The 17,446-nt window shown below is 41.7% G+C and overlaps 1 protein-coding gene across 1 annotated transcript in view; it reads left to right on the top strand.

The window, feature by feature from the left end:
* The window catches only part of F13A1 (coagulation factor XIII A chain), a 767,832-nt gene that overhangs the window by 327,971 nt on the left and 422,415 nt on the right, over positions 1–17,446 (top strand). Inside the window, exon 7 of the mRNA XM_069613463.1 lies at positions 11,203–11,377. Coding sequence (XP_069469564.1) covers positions 11,203–11,377 — 175 coding nt within the window. The remainder of the gene's footprint in view (positions 1–11,202; positions 11,378–17,446) is intronic.

The raw sequence follows: 17,446 nt of genomic DNA, 5'->3' as shown, positions 1-17,446 counted from the left end.
TCCCTTGAAGTTCGGTTGAGGTTCAGGCAGTGGGCAGAAGCCATGTGTCATTGAGTCCGAGTTGCTGGTTTACATCAAATCCTAATCATCTTTGGGTTGATGGTTGTTTATTAGTTGTCAGGTATTGAAAAGCCAGAAACTGGGAGTTTTCCTGAATATGAAATGATTCCAGATTATTCAGAGTGTCCCAGAGTTTGGCCAGCATGTTAGAGTAAGCTGATCCACCGTCTCTCTCTCTCGTATAGTATAAGGTCTCTGTCTGTGGAACTTCTTGGTTGCAAGTGGAAGATCTTTTCGTGGATGAATTAAGCTCCACAGCCCTGAGGGTCTCTGTGGGTGATGCAGAGTGTTTTGAAGTGGATTTGTTTTGCTGCTGTATTCTGAATACTTTGAAGTTTCCTTATGATGTAATCTGTCAAGCAGCTGTACACACTATTGGGATTGTCAATTTTCAATAAAACCGATGATATGACTAATGATATGAAGGGAGAATGCTGTGCAAGAAGGTGAGGAATAGCACAATGGTGTAATCTGGAACAGCGAAGGTGGCAGAAGCATTTCTTTCCTACTGTGGTGATTTGTGGTTAAAGGGAGAATTCATTGTCCATGATGATTGTGAAATCTTTTATCATTTTCTTGGCAGGTAACCAGTACTGTAGGCCAATTCGGGTGTACTTCAGGTGTGGCATTGGGTGAAATGTTCATGATTTCTGTTTTGTCTGGGTTTAGTATTAAGTTTATATTCAACATCCATTTCCTAACTTGTGTGGGACAATTTGAGGGGACGGTGTTGATCTCTTGGTTGCTGGTCCTCTTGAAGATAACTTGTATGTTGCCCCAATAGTTGTAGTAGGTGATTTCTTTTGTGTGTCTCATAAGTGGGGCCCAGTGCATGATGAAAAGGAGGATGGTAGGCTTGATCCTTGCAGGACTCTACAAGTTGTTTTGTGTGAGTTGAAATGAATTGGAGAAGCCAGTTATCAAAGAGAGGAGGGTCTGGGAAACTCTCTACCAGCACGAACACAGCCCATTGACTCGTTCTTGGGTGGATGGCCCCTGGGAGAGTCTCAACTGAGTCTTTAGCTCACTGCTCTTTTCACAGAGAAGAAATGTCCCTGCATATCAGTCTTTGTCCTGCCCAGGGGCAGTCCAGCGCCAAAATGCTAGGCAATTCTCCTGTGAACAAGAGTACCACAGCAACCTCATACACGTGTTTCAGCCTTGTTGGGCATCATCAGTAAGGTGAAGCTCTGCCTTTCTAAGAGCAGTGAGCAAGGGGTCCACATCTGGATTCCCCTGGTAACACAGCAACACCATACAAAAGATTTCAGAGTAATATCTAGACCCGAAAGCAATCATCACCTGTTGAATGTTAAGTTAGGGGGCACTGAGGGAAGCTGGGGACTTACAGGTGAAAGGGAAAGAAAGAAAATCCATGCCAATCAGTTGTAATAAGAGGAAACAATGAAAGGGAATTTATTGGACTCTGGCCTAATTGTTCACAGATGTATGTGAACTCTCATGTGTAAGAGTGTACTACAGAGAGCACTAACAAGCACTCCCCCGTCCATGAGGAATCTCTCCTGCTTCGACATCTTGAGGGGCAAGGGGCCCATGATTTCACTGGCTGTTGCCAGAACTTCACTTTGAGTCCTGTCACTTTCTCTAACACCCAAGAGCCTTGGGAAAGCTTTCATGACTTATCTATGAATAAAGCTGTCCTGTCTACCACTGGTGGGCAAAGATGTATGGAAATCCTCACCTGAGTTGCAAGTTTGTTGCCTGAAATGTCCTCGTCCCCATCGGCTTTGGGTTCGTCTTTCCCTGGAAGAGTGTCTAGCTGTCGGGCCTCCCAGAATTTCCTTGGGGCCTTCTCTAAGACTTGAAATGATCATCCGAGCGGCCCCTGCCTCAGCTGAACCCACTGACGATCGTCATCAACTACTCCAAATCCCGAAATGGATTCCATAGTTGAGGTTTTGATTGGTTTTATCTTCTGCCATTGTTCAAGTTGAGTTTCCTATAGATAGTAATTTAGACTTGATTATTTTACACTTGGATTCAGTGGCTATTTGCTCTTTGATGTTGGCAGAAACAAAAATCATTTTTAAATTAGGGTCTGATATTTTCCTTATCCCAGCATATACAGAGTCAACAAAACATTGGCCCTCTTACTCAAAGCAAGCACTAGATTTAATTGTAATTCTGATTCATGCAAAGAGCTGCTGGGGCACTATGCCGATTTAAACACCAGTAAAAAAAGAATGTCAACCTTCCATCAACGTGTTTTACCTAATGAGGACATGCTTGGTTGTGGCTCCCTGGGCATCTCTGGGTAATTAGTGATCCAAACAGAGAGTTTAACATAAAAATAATGTCGGTCCGATCTTGGACCTCCACTGGCCAGAATGGTCTATTATAAAATGGCAACCTAAATGAATTTGAGGTGTGGCTCCTGGAATTTCATGTAATCTATGGATTTACAACCTTTTCAAAGGATTGTTATGTGCTATCACTAACGCTATAGAGGACCATGTTACACTTTGACAAGGCACCTTGAATGCTCTGGTGGGAGTGATGTGCACTTGGCCTAAGGAAAATGGTTTGACAAAATTACTCATTGTGCATCTTTTTAATAATCTTACCAACCTAGAATATAGTTTACTTATGAATGAAATTTCACAAATGTTTGCTAAATGGTTTTAGTAAGTTCTTCCACAAATGTGATGATAGTTGGTGATTTTAATAATGTCATCTTGGATGCTCAGAATACTCCTAATATGCCATTTAGAAAGGCAGATTTCTGGGGGAAAATAAGGGCAGAAAGCCTATCGACAAGGGGTATGTGTATTCTAAATGGAAGTTTAAATGGGTAGATAGGTGGAATGGGGTAGAGACCCCGCAAAGTCCACAATTGTTTACATTTTTGTATCAGAATCGTTATTTGAGTTGTGTATACACTATATAATAATACCAACTAATCAAAGCAATCATTTAAAATTAACTTTTGAAAGCTGCATACCCCTTTCTAAATATCTGCACTGCAAGTCACTCTGGAGTCAGATTTAAATGGCAAGAATGTAGATAACATTTTGAAATCAATTCTGCAATGGTTCCGGGCCTGTAGCAGAAGGGAATATATTTATACTCTAAGTCCGCTGCATTTCTCAGCTATGGCTGAAGAGTGGTCCAGGTTACATGGTTTACAAAAGAAAGATATTAAGGCATAAATAAAAAAAAAGACGCATTTATTGGATGCCCAGTTCCAAAGTAGGAAGCAGGGAATAAGGAAAGCACTACAATGATTACAAATGCATGAAAGTGAGATGGGCTGATCATATTTCCATGTGAAAAGGAAATTAAAACAGTATTATAGATAATGGTTGAAGTGGTATACTAATGGATTGGTTTTAGAATATGTGATTTGTTTTGTGCGATTTGTCAAAATTATATCTATGGAATGAAGTTAGGGTTATACATTTGTGAAAGGTTTGATTTAAACCCTTGCACACTAAACACAATAATTATTTTACTTGTATTTATTTTATTGTGTATTATAGTTTACCGATTCAAACTTTTCACACAAAACATAATAAGAACAAGAACAAATACATGAATGTAACTACAACAGCAAACAACATTATTATCACACACCGAAATTCAAATTTTAAAAATCACACTAACATTCTTCATCACAGGAAATAGCAGCAATTTATCACAGTATTTCATCAGGGCTATATCCAAAACCAGAGCTCAAAACCTACACACATTCTTTATAAAAATCCAACCTATACTCCTCCTAGCTAAAAATCATCATAGATTCTCAATTGCTTTAATATAGTAGCCCAATTGGTCCAGGAAAATCAAGTCCAGAAATCTCATTGCTGCAATCATAATAGAAGTTGGCGGGTCTCCAAGCAGAGTGTGTCAAATTCGTCGGTCACTTCAAACCTTGTACGGCACAGTTATTTGGCCAGTATTGTATCACGTATACTAGAAAGCTGAGGGCAAACAGTTGCAAGATAATATAAGGTTTCTACTTCACTAAAGCAGAGCCAACACAATCTCTCGAACGGAGGAATACTTTCTCGCACCCCCCTCCCTTCAAATGTTGTAAACAGATTCACCTTTAAATAAAGCTAAGCTTACCTGCATATTTTGGAGGGGTATTTTTGCAATATTGTATTCATTTAGCCCACTGATCTTATATGATAAATGAAGTGTTCAAAGACACTATAAGTGAATAGCAGAGTCCTATTGTCTGTCCAATCCGCTTCATATAGGCGCTTCTTAGCTGTATTTGGTCTAGATAAGAACATTTCCTCTGTTATACCTCCACGTGCCATGACCTCAAAAAATAATTATGTAAAGTCTCAGTTTGACATTTGCAATATGCTCTGTGGTGAAGTGTCCTCATGTACCATGAACAACACACTCTTTCTATGACCACATGGCCTGTGCAACTTTGGCCTGGGAAAGCTGGAGAAAAAAGAGTGAGTGGGATCTGTAGTGAGAAATCAGTCACGCGTTGAGGCAGAGCCATGAAAAATCTTGGAGGTTGTACTGAGAGGTGGCAGAGCAGTGGATGTTATATAGGAAATTCCTAATCGGCATCAGGGCTGAACTGAAGCAGACAACCAAATAGCACCGGATAGCACTATAAGAGAGAAACATCACAAAAGCAGGTAGAGAGCAAGGGTTGGGCAAGTTATGCCAGAATTGTAGCTAGAGTTGAGCCACTGGAGGAATTCCAGGCCTGGGGAGAGAAACGAGAACAGAGGATGGTGAGGCGAGGGGCCCCACAACCCAGTTTGAGGAGAGGCTGGTGGATACTTAAATATAAGGAGAAGGGGATATGCTGAGGCAACCACAGAACGGAGGTGAAGCCTAGCGGCAAACACCAGTAGCGAGCAGGAGCAGATGAAGGAAAGGAGAAACTCTCATGGCTGAACAAGTAGGAAAGGCTGCAGTGCGTCACTGGAGGGGTGACATTTTCCATGTTGGTAATTGGAGAAGTACCTAATGGCAGTAAGAAATTGAACAATAGGAAAATGCACAATTGTAACTGAGGGAAAACATTATTTGAACATTTACAATTTGGAGTAAAGAGGGACTGGGGTTTATTGGAACTTGGAGGGAGAATTTTGGAACACCCGCAAGAAAATGAATGAGAGAAAGTTGCTGAGCTGCTGGTCCTGCGAAGAATTATGTGCTTATTGTGCACTGAGATACTGCACAGACGAATGGCTGCTTAAGGCATGAACATGGGGAGCATGTTCCAAAAGTACCTTGATCATTAAGAGAAAAATTGAATGCTGACACATGAGTCCCCAGAAAAGTTAGAAAATACTTGATGTCAATGTCCCATGGGCATTCCAGAAAGTAGTAATTAGGGAAATGATGCATGCCACAACTTGAAAACAATGCCATTTGGGCATAGGAGAGAGACAAAGTGCATGGAGCCGCTCGAAGTAAAGGTTGCCTTTCATTCAAGAAACTGACGAGCATAGAAAACAACCTCCTTGCAAATATTTTGAATTAAACAACTTAACTCTACCTTGCTTTATGCCATCAATTCCATGGACTCATCACAAGGGGTGTTAGAAGTAGGAATCCATTTGGACCTCACACAACAAGAAACCCATAAAATCCTGATGGCCAAACCAACATGAGATATGCCCAAAATCCATTGGTAAGGTTTACCAAGCTCACTCCAAGTCCACACACCTTCAGTAGACGCTTGAAACAGACAACTGACTTGAACTGTAAAGTGCAGTCAAAAGAGCAAGTCCTGGTTCAAAGTGGCCTGTGAATAGTAGCCCCCCCTGCTATTACAGAAGAATTGTATTCAGGCTGGGACAAGCAATGAAGAATGTTGTTGATGTACTAACCAGAGCCCTGAATGAATTTTAAGGGTAGAATGTAGGTGTCGTTTCTTTTCAGTTTCAAATACATCCCTTTTGAAATACAACAAAGGGGTGGGACTAGTTCAGAAGAACTTTGTGGATATTGCAACCGAAATACTGGATGAGGACTGCAAGGGCAATGCAGGTGTCGTCGTCTTCAATTACAAAGAGCACTGAAGAGTTAAATGTTAACTATCATAAGGCACCGTATAAGTATGATGACAAAGACCCTATTGCCTACTATAAACCTGCTGAAATGTGATCCGTAATGAAGTGGAAACATGCTAAAAATGGGGGTGATAGAATGATTCTTTAGCAAGTGGGCAACCCCCAACATTCTGGTTACTAAAACCAGATGGATCCTGGATACTTTATCTAGACTTCACTAAGATGAACCCCATTTCCAGATTCCATGCCTACCCTCTCATTGAATCAATGAATTGATTGAGCGATAGGCCAGAGAAAAGGAAATGATAGTCTTGGACGTTGCAAAGTGATAATGGTTAGTACCTCCATAGAGGACTAAAGAACAAACTGTGTTTCCTGCTTCAGAAGGATTATTTCTGTTTGTAATGCTACCTGTGAGGCTTCATGGGACACCTGTCAACTTCCAAAAACTAATTCACCACCTCCACCACTGAGAATATGCTGGAGCCTACCTTGATGATGTGATCATCCAAGATTTCCCACAACTTAGAGATTAATTTTGTTCTTTGCAACTATGATCCACCCTCAAAAAAGGCTGTTTCACGGCCAATCCTACCAAGTACAACTTCGAAATATCACTGTGAAGTACATTAGAATTGGGCTAATCAAACCTCAAGTTCCCAAGATACAGGTAGAAAAAGATGTTATCAAAGGTTTGCCGCGCAGTTGTTCCACCCTCGTCATTCCTTTAACCACCACGCAGCCCTCTGAGGAACCAGCTTTCTCCTGCTTTTTTTGTTGATCATAGTTTGTCAGAGTGTCATCTTTTTTTGTCGTCTCTCTTGTTCATAATTCTGAGTCAGTTTCCTTTTCCAGTCCTCAACACCATTGGAAATATATGGGACAGAATATTAAGAATTTGTCTGGTTCCGCATAGGCTGTTTCTTAGTTGCGGGATGTTAATGGGTGTGAAGAGGTGTCTCACTTGTCTCGGAGGATAGCTCAGCAACAACTTGCTAGCCTTGGAAGCAAGACGGCACGGAGCAACACAGCCTCGATCCCTGTATCCACGATTAGAAACCTCTGGGTATATCCTATCATATCACTTTAGCATTTCTGTGCTGTGGTTCAAGGCTCTGCATACTGTATATATAATTATCAGTTGTCTGTGGATCTGAGATCTATACCCAACAAAGAAGACAGACGTGATATCATAATCACAGATGAATATAGCACCAAGAGCAACAGTGAACCTTATAAATTCTGGAAATGCATAGAGATAAGTCAGAAACAAGCAAGAGGCACACTTATTGAACTGGTCTACAGAGAAATACTGACAGGACTGTGAGGAAATGTGTTAGTGAACTTTCTTGATTGGTGAAAAACAATTCAGAAAAACAGTCTGACCTGAGAGCTCAATCACAGGGCTTCTTCTCCAGCACTGTGAGAAGGCTCCAACACTTCCACCACTTTGCAGTAGATGGCACGGACTATACAACTTTAGAAATATTGCTCAACATAGCACAATGAAACATAACATAACACAACTCAAAAGAACATAAGGCAGTGAGGACTCCATGTCCAACCAACTACTGGAAACGTGTTAAAAGCCCGACATAGGTATGTTAATTTTAAAAGGAATGGCATGGAAATGGTATATAAAACAACCAAAATGTAGGTGGTGTAGGAGAGAACAGACTCTCTTTTGACAGACACTCTTTCAACCATATCAGCCTTTCAGGGCACACACTTAGCATGGGAGATCAATAAACAGGTATTTGGGAATGGATCTACCTGAGATGTGACCAACGCAAGCCCATCTCTTTATCATTCACCAAGATGGAATGTCTGAAAGATAATCACTATGAAGGCAATGAGCGGGGAAGAAACTGTACAGCCAATCAGGAGGAAGATGCATTCAGACACTGAGTAGGATGACTTTGGGTGAAACTTTGTGCAGTTGGTGAGTGGCTGAAGCACTTTGATGACATAGAGGGAAGCGCATGACAGAAAGGCACTGTTCAGACAATAAGTGGCAGTCTGGTTGAAGAGGCGTGTAGACAGTGATCGGAGTGGGTACATGGGAAGCACTTTGCAGAAAATGAGCTTCTGAGAAACATATTGTGTGAACTGAGGCCTATGGGCGTGTTGCGTGTTAAAAAAAAAAATAGGAATTTCAGACAGTCAAAAGGGGGGAGAAGAATGATTTCTGAATTTATTTATTTATTTTTGTCCATGGTTCAGACAAAAAAGCCTTATACAAATATATTCATGTAATTATTCGACAAAATCCTTCTTCACCATTTATAATTCATCTTGATTAAAAACAAAATCATCACAACTTCCTGCTAAGCTAAACTAAATCACACCACAAACTTGTATAAGCAAATGAAATTATAAACATTTACGTTACAGAAACACATAATTTTAAAATTACTAACATCATGAATTTCATACTTTCTACATAACCTTTGCATACAGATGTAATACATTTATATTATGTAGAAATAGCAGAACAGCTAAGTTCAAAAATGTTGATCCCCGCTGAAGTCTTTTCCAAACATTGTCACTCAAAATAAAGGATGGATCATAACCAAAGCTACTAAAGTGTAGAATGCGTAAATTATTTAGAACAGGAGAGTTAAATATAAGATGCCTCAAATTTTCTTTATCTGCAGTGCAATAACTGCACTTTGCTTGCGATTGATCCAGTCTTTACCGTCTGCATATAATTTCCCTGGCCATGAGGAGATTAAATCTAAATTTCATTGAATATGTTCTATAATGCGGCATAGGAGATTTAATTAAATATTGCGCCCTTGATCCGAGCTTTTTGTGATCGAATTTTCAATGTTGAAAGAGTTTATAGTTCTTTATTCTTTGGTCGGTGTCACACCAATCCCATTTCCACAACAGTTTTTTTTTGGGAGGGCGGGATTTTCAATTAAAGTCGCTGTTGTGAATCCCATATTTTGTAATAATACTTTACATTTATGTACGTAATTATTTGAATTATCCTGGGTCTGACCAATAAATCTTCGAAAAAGGAGTTGGTGGGGGGGCTCCAAACATTTTCGACGCAAGAGTCTCTTCCAATTAATGCTCAGCATCAGGATCAGCTCAAATCGAACAATGGACATAGGTGCACTATTCGGCAAGGACATCACTTTCCACCAAACTGGTCCCTCTAGGGGTAAAATCTAAAATATCCACTAAATGACACATTTCCATCCCACAGATTAATGAGGGAACTCATTTTCATTCATAGACTTTAATGACCGGAAGTAGAGACATTTTACCATATGTGCTATTGATGCACTTCATTTATGCTGCTCAATGCGCTGCCTTCTTTTTGATACAGACAGCGGAGGGTAAAGACTGTGCAGACATATATTGAGTGATGGAGAATCACAGTCGAAGCAGTGGATGCGGAAAAGGAATTGAGCAGGCAGTGAGCACAGAAGCAGTCCCCTGTGCACAGTGAACAAGGAAGAAACACATGGTAGACAGCATCGCACTGGTAGTAAATAGAGAGAGATAACTAGTTTACTTGCACTCAGACTCCACCAAACTACAGCAACACTGACCTCCTACATGCTGAGAAGTGTACATGAATACATTTACAATATGATATATTCTGGATTGAAATCTATGTTTGGGTGCATTTCAGAAAATGAGTTTTGCATGAAATGAATCAGACATTAATGTTGGTCAGCATAAGGGTCATTAACAGGCATTCCATAGGAAAACACAGAGGTGTTTGAAGATAATGAGCATGGTTTATCGGGATGTGATGGGTCTCATCAATAGTTAACAGGCATTACTGGAGATTTTTATTGGTGAAGTAATTATTGCATGGATAGGGGCTGATAAATTGGATGGTGCTCTTTCTTGGTTATCTTATAACTTGTTTTGGAGTGTGGCAATTCTATTGACAGTAATATCACATTTTCATGTAGCGCTCTGTTTCTTATGAACACGGTAATATTAATTTAATGTAACATTATGTGTAATCATTATCTGAATTTGAAGGTAATCCGCTTAGTCTTCAGACCTCTGAAGGGTTCAGTCTGACCTACCAATATTCAAACCTATGAACACAGCCTGCACTTAGATCTCTGAGGCGAGCGCTTAACTCTTACCAGCTTTACTTGGTAAGACTGTTGAATGACCTTGCGAGTGGGGCCACGAATGGAGGACCCTTGTTTAGGAAAGAGGAATATGGTGAAGACCAGTAGATTTGTCTACGGAGGCAGTGTGTTTATGGGTTGGGAGCAGAAAGTTAACTCAATATAAGCAGTCCACATGAAAATAGTCAGCAAAAGAGATTGAGGCAGCATTTGAGTGTGTAGCTAAGGCTTTGGCGATGGAGGAGCATCAGTTGCACCCAAGCAATGTATTGCACCTGTTGTACCACAGGCTGGTAACACAAAGTAACGCAGCATCAAAGTTGCAAGGCTTTCTAATTCACAAAAAACGTCCACTTGCTCTTTCTCTGGTGTACTTTACTAGGGTGAAATGCTTCTGAAATTTTGAGACTATTTGAAATGCAATCTTCTTCCAGTATTCCTTCATGTGTTTTTACTCAATACTTTGGTTTAAGAATGGTTTCCTTTAACAAAACAATGGTGTTTCATCTTCTTGCAATGCCAAACACACTCATTAATCTTAGGAGCACATTGAGTAGGAAATATAGGAAATATCCCCTCTCTAATGGAAGAGGAACAGATATGTTCCCCAAAATAGTCTTGGTTTCACAGTTTGGTCACCGGCAGTTCCAGGTGGAGTCTGCAGAATTAGGTGATTGGGGGCAGCGATTTATTCCAATTAAATGCTGCATCCTACTTTTCCCATCTCTTGTGGAGTGTAATTACCAGGAAAATGAAAAATGAAGACATGTTCTATCATTTTTAATTCATGGGAACATCAACACCAAACAGCGCGAAGACCACACTCCTCTGCTGCGACAAAAGATTCAGCCGTCTGATAATATTCTAATGTCAAATCGGTCCAAACCCTTCATTTGTATGTAACTTCCATGTGTTGCGACACGCCAATCTTAAAAATATCAAACCTACTCCTTATGTTAACACCATTTTGAAAAATCAAACCTAGAGATATAAATTCCGACTTTCTCCTGTGACTGCAGATAAATGCCAAAGATGATGATGGGGTTATCGCCGGAAGCTGGAAGAGTGATTACTCCTTTGGCGTGGCACCCTCTGCCTGGACTGGAAGCGTGGACATTCTACTGGAGTATCGCAGCTCAGAGAAACCTGTGCGATATGGGCAGTGCTGGGTGTTTGCTGGTGTCCTCAATACCTGTAAGCATATACTTTCTCTTTATCAATTTGACGGTTGTTCAAAGTGTTGTCGGCTCAGAAAATTAAGAGGTACTAAGGATGACTTTCTTAACGAGTGCACCTATCTATCTATCTATCTATCTATCTATCTATCTATCTATCTATCTATCTATCTATCTATCTATCTATCTATCTATCTATCTATCTATCCGTCTGTATTACAGTATCACTTTGTTTAATTCTGTCATTTTATTAATCTATCTGTAGTAAAAATCCTTGGTTTGGCTTTCCCCCAGTCAATTCATTACGATGCATGGAAGTTACAGTGGATGTGTTCACGTGATTCCATCTGATACACATTTTTTCTTGGGCCCCAATGTTTCTAGGTGATGTCGAGATGGGGCTTGATAGCTGAAAGTTAACTCGGGTTGGTGCATTCTTCATGACACAGAAGTGGCTACAACTCAACCTAAAATTAAATTGGGTTCCTATATCACTCTTCATGCTGTACCGCCTCTAAGTGCAGAGCAGGGTTCCAAACCTGTGCTGTTCAGCGTTGTCTTGCTTCCAAGACAAGCACATTGTCCCTGAGCCATCCTCCTGGCCTAATACCACTGTTTACCTCCTAGGAGATTACCCACGGCGATGTGGACAAACTAACTGGGCACAGTACTCCTGTAACCATTGCTTGCATTTTAGGAATCCAGTCAACCTATTATGGAGCCAAGCTGTTATTGCTTGGGACTCTTACAAGCTGAGACAAGGACTTATGTTCAAATCTCCAAATTGTTTGTGTCCCGCAAGACTGGAACAATAAAATAGAAGTAGGGGAGCCTAGGACTGGTCAAAGTTTCAAGCCCTTCAGGGTTACCAAGCTTTACATTTCAGAAATGGATTTACCTATACAAAGATTTCAATCAATCACAATAGATTCATTTGACCGGATTCCCTTAGAATTGTTTTTAGACCAATAGTGCCATTACAGAAGGGGACAACTATATACAAATCATTCTTGCTACCACCTCTGCTCAGCCTCTACGCTTCTGCATGGGGCCGCAAAGAATCGCAAATATGTTTTTCGGCTTCCTCAGGTAGTGTTCTCTATTTTAGGACAAAGAGATTTACAAAATACTGTTTCTCAAAATGCTGCCACTGGTCATGGGAATCCACCTGAATGTTGGAAACAGAAGCATTCTGTGTTCAGATTATGGAAAATGGCATTCATCTGCAGTAGATTTTAATCTTCTCACTCAGATCTGCTTAAAATATTAATTTGCGTTCTAATATAGTGCTTCAAGCAGGATTCCGACATCTTCTGAGCAGCAAATTTAAAAATGTCATCGCCCCATTTTAATGGTACTTGCTGGATCTTTTTTGGAAGGATGTACGGCTAAATCGGCCTGCTGGTCGGATTTGAGCATGCAAAGGGAAGACTTCCCTCAAGTCGAAGACCAGTGATTTACTATGAACTATCAGAGAGGTGCAGTCAGAATGTTTTGACCCTGGCACTCTACACTGTGTGATTCTGGCTGCCTACATTTGCAAACATGGTTTATGGTCAAGAGAAACAACAGTGCTTAATTTGTAAGAAAATATGTGCCAGGGCCCAAATCTTTTCTAGCTCGCCTGTTACACAATGGGGTGGGCAACTCCCCACCCACTGTAGATACTACGCATGGCCGCTCCATACTATGTCAACATACTTGTGGTTAAAGCTGCAACTCCCACCGGTTCATTCAGGGTGATGTATCCACCGTGCCATTTACAGATATATATCGACATAATACAATAGTTGTGCCTTGAAATAAAGTAAGTGTTTAAGTGTTTTTTTAAAACACATCATTGTTAAAATTTTGCTCTGATCCTATTGGTGGCAAGTGGAACATGTTTACCACCTATCCACAGGACAAAAAAAGCAAGCATGCTTTCCTTCTACGGTGAATTGATGGACAAATGCAGCCAAAATCATTACTTAGCTGATGGACTTGGCTAGCAAACACTGCAGCAAAATTGTCTTATATAGGTTGTCACTCGTGACTCATCTTCGATATTGGCCTTTTCACTGACCCTGCCTATGTGTGCGCTGCTGATTGGTGACTGTCCTGCTGTTGTCAACCCACCCTGTGGTTATTGCAGCAGAGAATTTGTAGCAGCGTCATGCAGGCTGAGTGGAGCAATGTGCGGGCATGGCCAGCATCAGTGCCCAGCATTGTCACCGTCCAACTCATTGTTATTCATGAAAATTGATAAATAACCCTGCCAAACTGGGTCATCAGGTTCATGAATAACAATGAGCCAGACCATTTAGAGACCCTGGCCAGTGCACACTGCAGGATTCGGAATTAAGGTTCAATGAGCAGGAGCTAAAACCATCACCCATCACCCATTAACCAGGCGCTACGGCTAGGTAATTAGGTGCGGATACACCGCACAGCACAAATATAACTTTCACATGAGATGCACAGTTTCACTTTTTGGCTATTATGTATGATCCATTATGTTTATATCTTTACATGTGTCCTGGATATGTCCTAGTTCTTCTTTATTAACATTTCCAAACACTCAAAGTTAAAGTCACATAAGCATGTTTCCACTTGGACTGGAGACCCAAAAGTAGTTCCTGGTAGCGGTTGGTTTCATGGTAACCAGGCTCTCCTAGGGTAGAGGTAGGAGCTAAATAGTTGCCAGCAAGTTCAAACCTTGCACTGTTGTTGTTACATTACTATAACTGACTGCCGGCCAGTTCAAATAATACAATTCCCCAAAACCACAACATAAAGCTGGAATCAACACTAAGTGCAGGGGCTCAGAAATAAGTGTCAGGGCTGAGCCCTGGCAAGCCCCTCCCCACAAATTAAGCACTGTCTGCCAGCATGCTCTTTCAATTATAAGATCCCTCCGATCACATCCAGGTGTTTCCAGTATGGTCTCAACCCACACACCAGACTTGGCTCCACAGCACCTTGTGTTTCAGATGCTTCTGCTAAAAAGCAATGTTCTGCTCTTAAGTGCTGGGTACATCCTATATTTAATATGTTAAAAATGTAAGGTATAATCCATTTTTGATGGATTTTAGTCCATCGAAAACCTTGAGAGCTATTTTGGCCGGGGGTCTAAGTAGAAAGTCTATTCAGATATCCAGCCAGATCCCCATCTGCTAATGGTGTTTAACTTACACCTATCCTCACAGAGAGGAAATTCATCATAGTATTTTGCTGGTACCTTTAATCTCAGACTCGCAATGCATACCGCCTGAAAAGGACAAGTTAAACAAAGAAAATCACGGGTTTTCAAAATCATATCTTAAAAATGTGAGATGGCTCAGAGAGGCAAACTCTCGCTTCAGAAATCTCTCTGCAACTTGCAGTAACTGCTTCAGGCCCTGGCAATGTGGACTTACTCTTTCTGAGGTCAATCGAGTAAAATTGTAGTTGTTAAAAAACACCTATAATGACAGCACTGTCACGTACCAAGTCCCAGGTGCAATGATAGCCAACCAATTGGGCAAAAGGGAAAACAGGATCAGGAAAGGCTGCTAGGAAACCTCTGCAGCTGTGAAAAAAAACCAAAAGGAGAGTGTTCAGGTATCAAGTGGAAACATTCATTCGCTCCCACTCCTCACAAACCACTTAGCCTAACTGTAACGTCCAGATGCAGCCAATATCAGAGAAGGAGAGGTGGGGATGAGTAACCTCCGGTATGGTACGAGGGTGTAAAGCTAGGAATGGCAAGTGTCTTACCCAAGCCCCCCACTTCTTGCTGTTATTCAGTGGAAGGTCTAGGTGGAGCTAGGTTATGATCAACTCAACAGTGAAATCTCAACTTCCAGCTCCATCTTCTCAGAGGCATTCTTCCTTTTCTCACCTTCCTCCAGAAGCTCAATGTCTCCAGAGCTTTGGTCCTCTCCAGGCTGGACTACTACAACAGCCTCTTTCTCAAGCTCCCTCTTTCCTCCCTTCGCCCCCTCCAGCTAATCCAGAACAGGGATGCAAGTCTTATCCTTGGCCTCAAACCCAGGGACCATATCTCTCAAGCCCTAAAATCTCTCCACTGGCTCCCGGTGGCCACAAGGATCAAATTCAAGACCCTCTGTGTCATCTACAAGGCCTTCCGGGGCCTGGGAACTTGCTATCTCCAACTTTCCCTTTATCTCCAACTGTCTAACAGAGTGGGGGAGATCTCTCTCCTCTGCTGGTGCCTCCCTTTGGAACAGTCTCCCTGCCCCTCTCAGACTTGAGCCGGATGGCCTTAAGTTCTGGAAACTGCTCAACACTCTGCTCTTCTCTACCTCTTTCCCTCTTTCCCTTCCCTGCTAATGGCCCCACTGCTGCTGTGACCAGGGGCCTGGTCCTCATGAATCTCACTGGTTTCCAGGCTCTTCCTCCCAGTCAATATCAGCACCCTACACCTTGCACTGCACTTCCCTGCGTGCCCCTGCCTAGTGGCTTCACATCCTACCCCGAGAGTTGCCTGTACCAGCACTTAGCCTGAGGTCCTCCTCCTTGGCTCCCCTTAGCACTTCCCTCCAGGGCCTTATCCATTACTTGTCCACTCCTGTTACCCCTTCCCCTGCACTTCTCTTCAATGCACTTGCACCGCTGAACGCCACAAGACCTAGTAGGACCACAACTGTACATTAATGTTTGTCTTTTTTGCCATCGTTATTATTTCCCCTGTTCCTTTCCCATTTAGCCTTGTGGTGCTTTGAAACACAATCCTGTTGTATAAAGTGCCTAACAAACGCTCAATAAAATAAAAATAACATATGAAGGGCAGCATGAGACGGGAATAAAAAGAAAACTGTATTATTGTTGTGCCTGTAAGTGTTTGAAAGAACAATCAATCCTGTATCCCTCAATGTTAGTATACTGGTGAGAAAGTTGTTTGGTTCATATCAATACTCATGTGTCTGGTTCTTTGGCTCTATCTGTTTACATACTCCTCTAACTTTCCCTACCTCAGTCACCCTCCACTACCTTGTACAAGAACACATCTAAACAGGATATCTATATTTTTTAGCCATCACACTTTCGCTTTAAGCCCACCTTTTTTTTACCAGAGAGCAATTGAAGATTCAGAAACAATTTAGTAAAAACAAAGTTTGACAAATTCATGCATTGAGACCAATAACCACAACCTATACGTGACTTCCTTTAATGCTAGCATCTCTGTAAGGAGCAATCATCACATTTTCGATCATTTGCTGAGCTCACAGACATCATCTTCAAAACGAGACCAGCGGTCCCTAATTTGTGGATGTGTTTGTCAGGGCTCAGGCCTAGCAGTTATTTATGTGACCCGGCACTTAATAGCTCAAGCTCAGTTTAATTATGATTTGGTATTTCGGCAACCTTTTTATTTTACCTGTCAGTCAGTTGTAGCCACACAAAGCCACGTGTCTCTGACTCCTGGACAGGCTCGCTGGTATCCATGAGCCTGGAGACCCACGCTGGCAGCGCAGTGCTGGTCAGCCATTTTATGAATACAAATGAGTTGGAAGGGGACAATGCTGGACGCCCCAGCTGGCCATGCTCGTACACCACTCCATTTACTGTCATAACCGGTAGCACTGATACAGAAGCGTGGGTTGAAAGCAACAAGACAATCACAATCTGGTACCACCAAAAGAGGGGCAAGGCCAGGGAAAAGGCTGCCGCCAAAGGGTGTCCTGAGTTCCAATCTATAGAAGATCTTGCTGCAGTGTTTGACAGGCAGGTTTCTGAGTTCAGTAAAGATGCTGCCTTCATTTGTCTGTCAATTTACCATACGAGAAAAGCACGCTTGCTATATTTTCTGGGGAAAGGTGGTAAACATGTTCCTCGTGTCAACGTAAGAATCATAGCAAAATGTTACTGGTGATGGCGTGCTTAAAAAGCACTTAAATATTTGTCCCATTTGAAGACAAAAGTAGTTCGTACATTGATTGCTTAGGATAAATCACACACCTGCCATAGTCGGTACATCCATTACCCCAATGAACTTGTCAGAGTTGCAGCTTTTCACCCAAAATAGGTTTACCCTATGGCACGCAGCTACGGGTGCTGGCAGCAGTGGCCGTGGAGCTGCCCGCCCCAACCATATGTGTCACGG

This window comes from Ambystoma mexicanum, chromosome 5p, assembly GCF_040938575.1.
Source record: "Ambystoma mexicanum isolate Mex_15411 chromosome 5p, UKY_AmexF1_1, whole genome shotgun sequence".
Taxonomy (NCBI): Eukaryota; Metazoa; Chordata; class Amphibia; order Caudata; family Ambystomatidae; genus Ambystoma; species Ambystoma mexicanum.
Note: the sequence above shows the minus strand (reverse complement) of the source record. Positions and strands in the feature narration are given on the sequence as shown.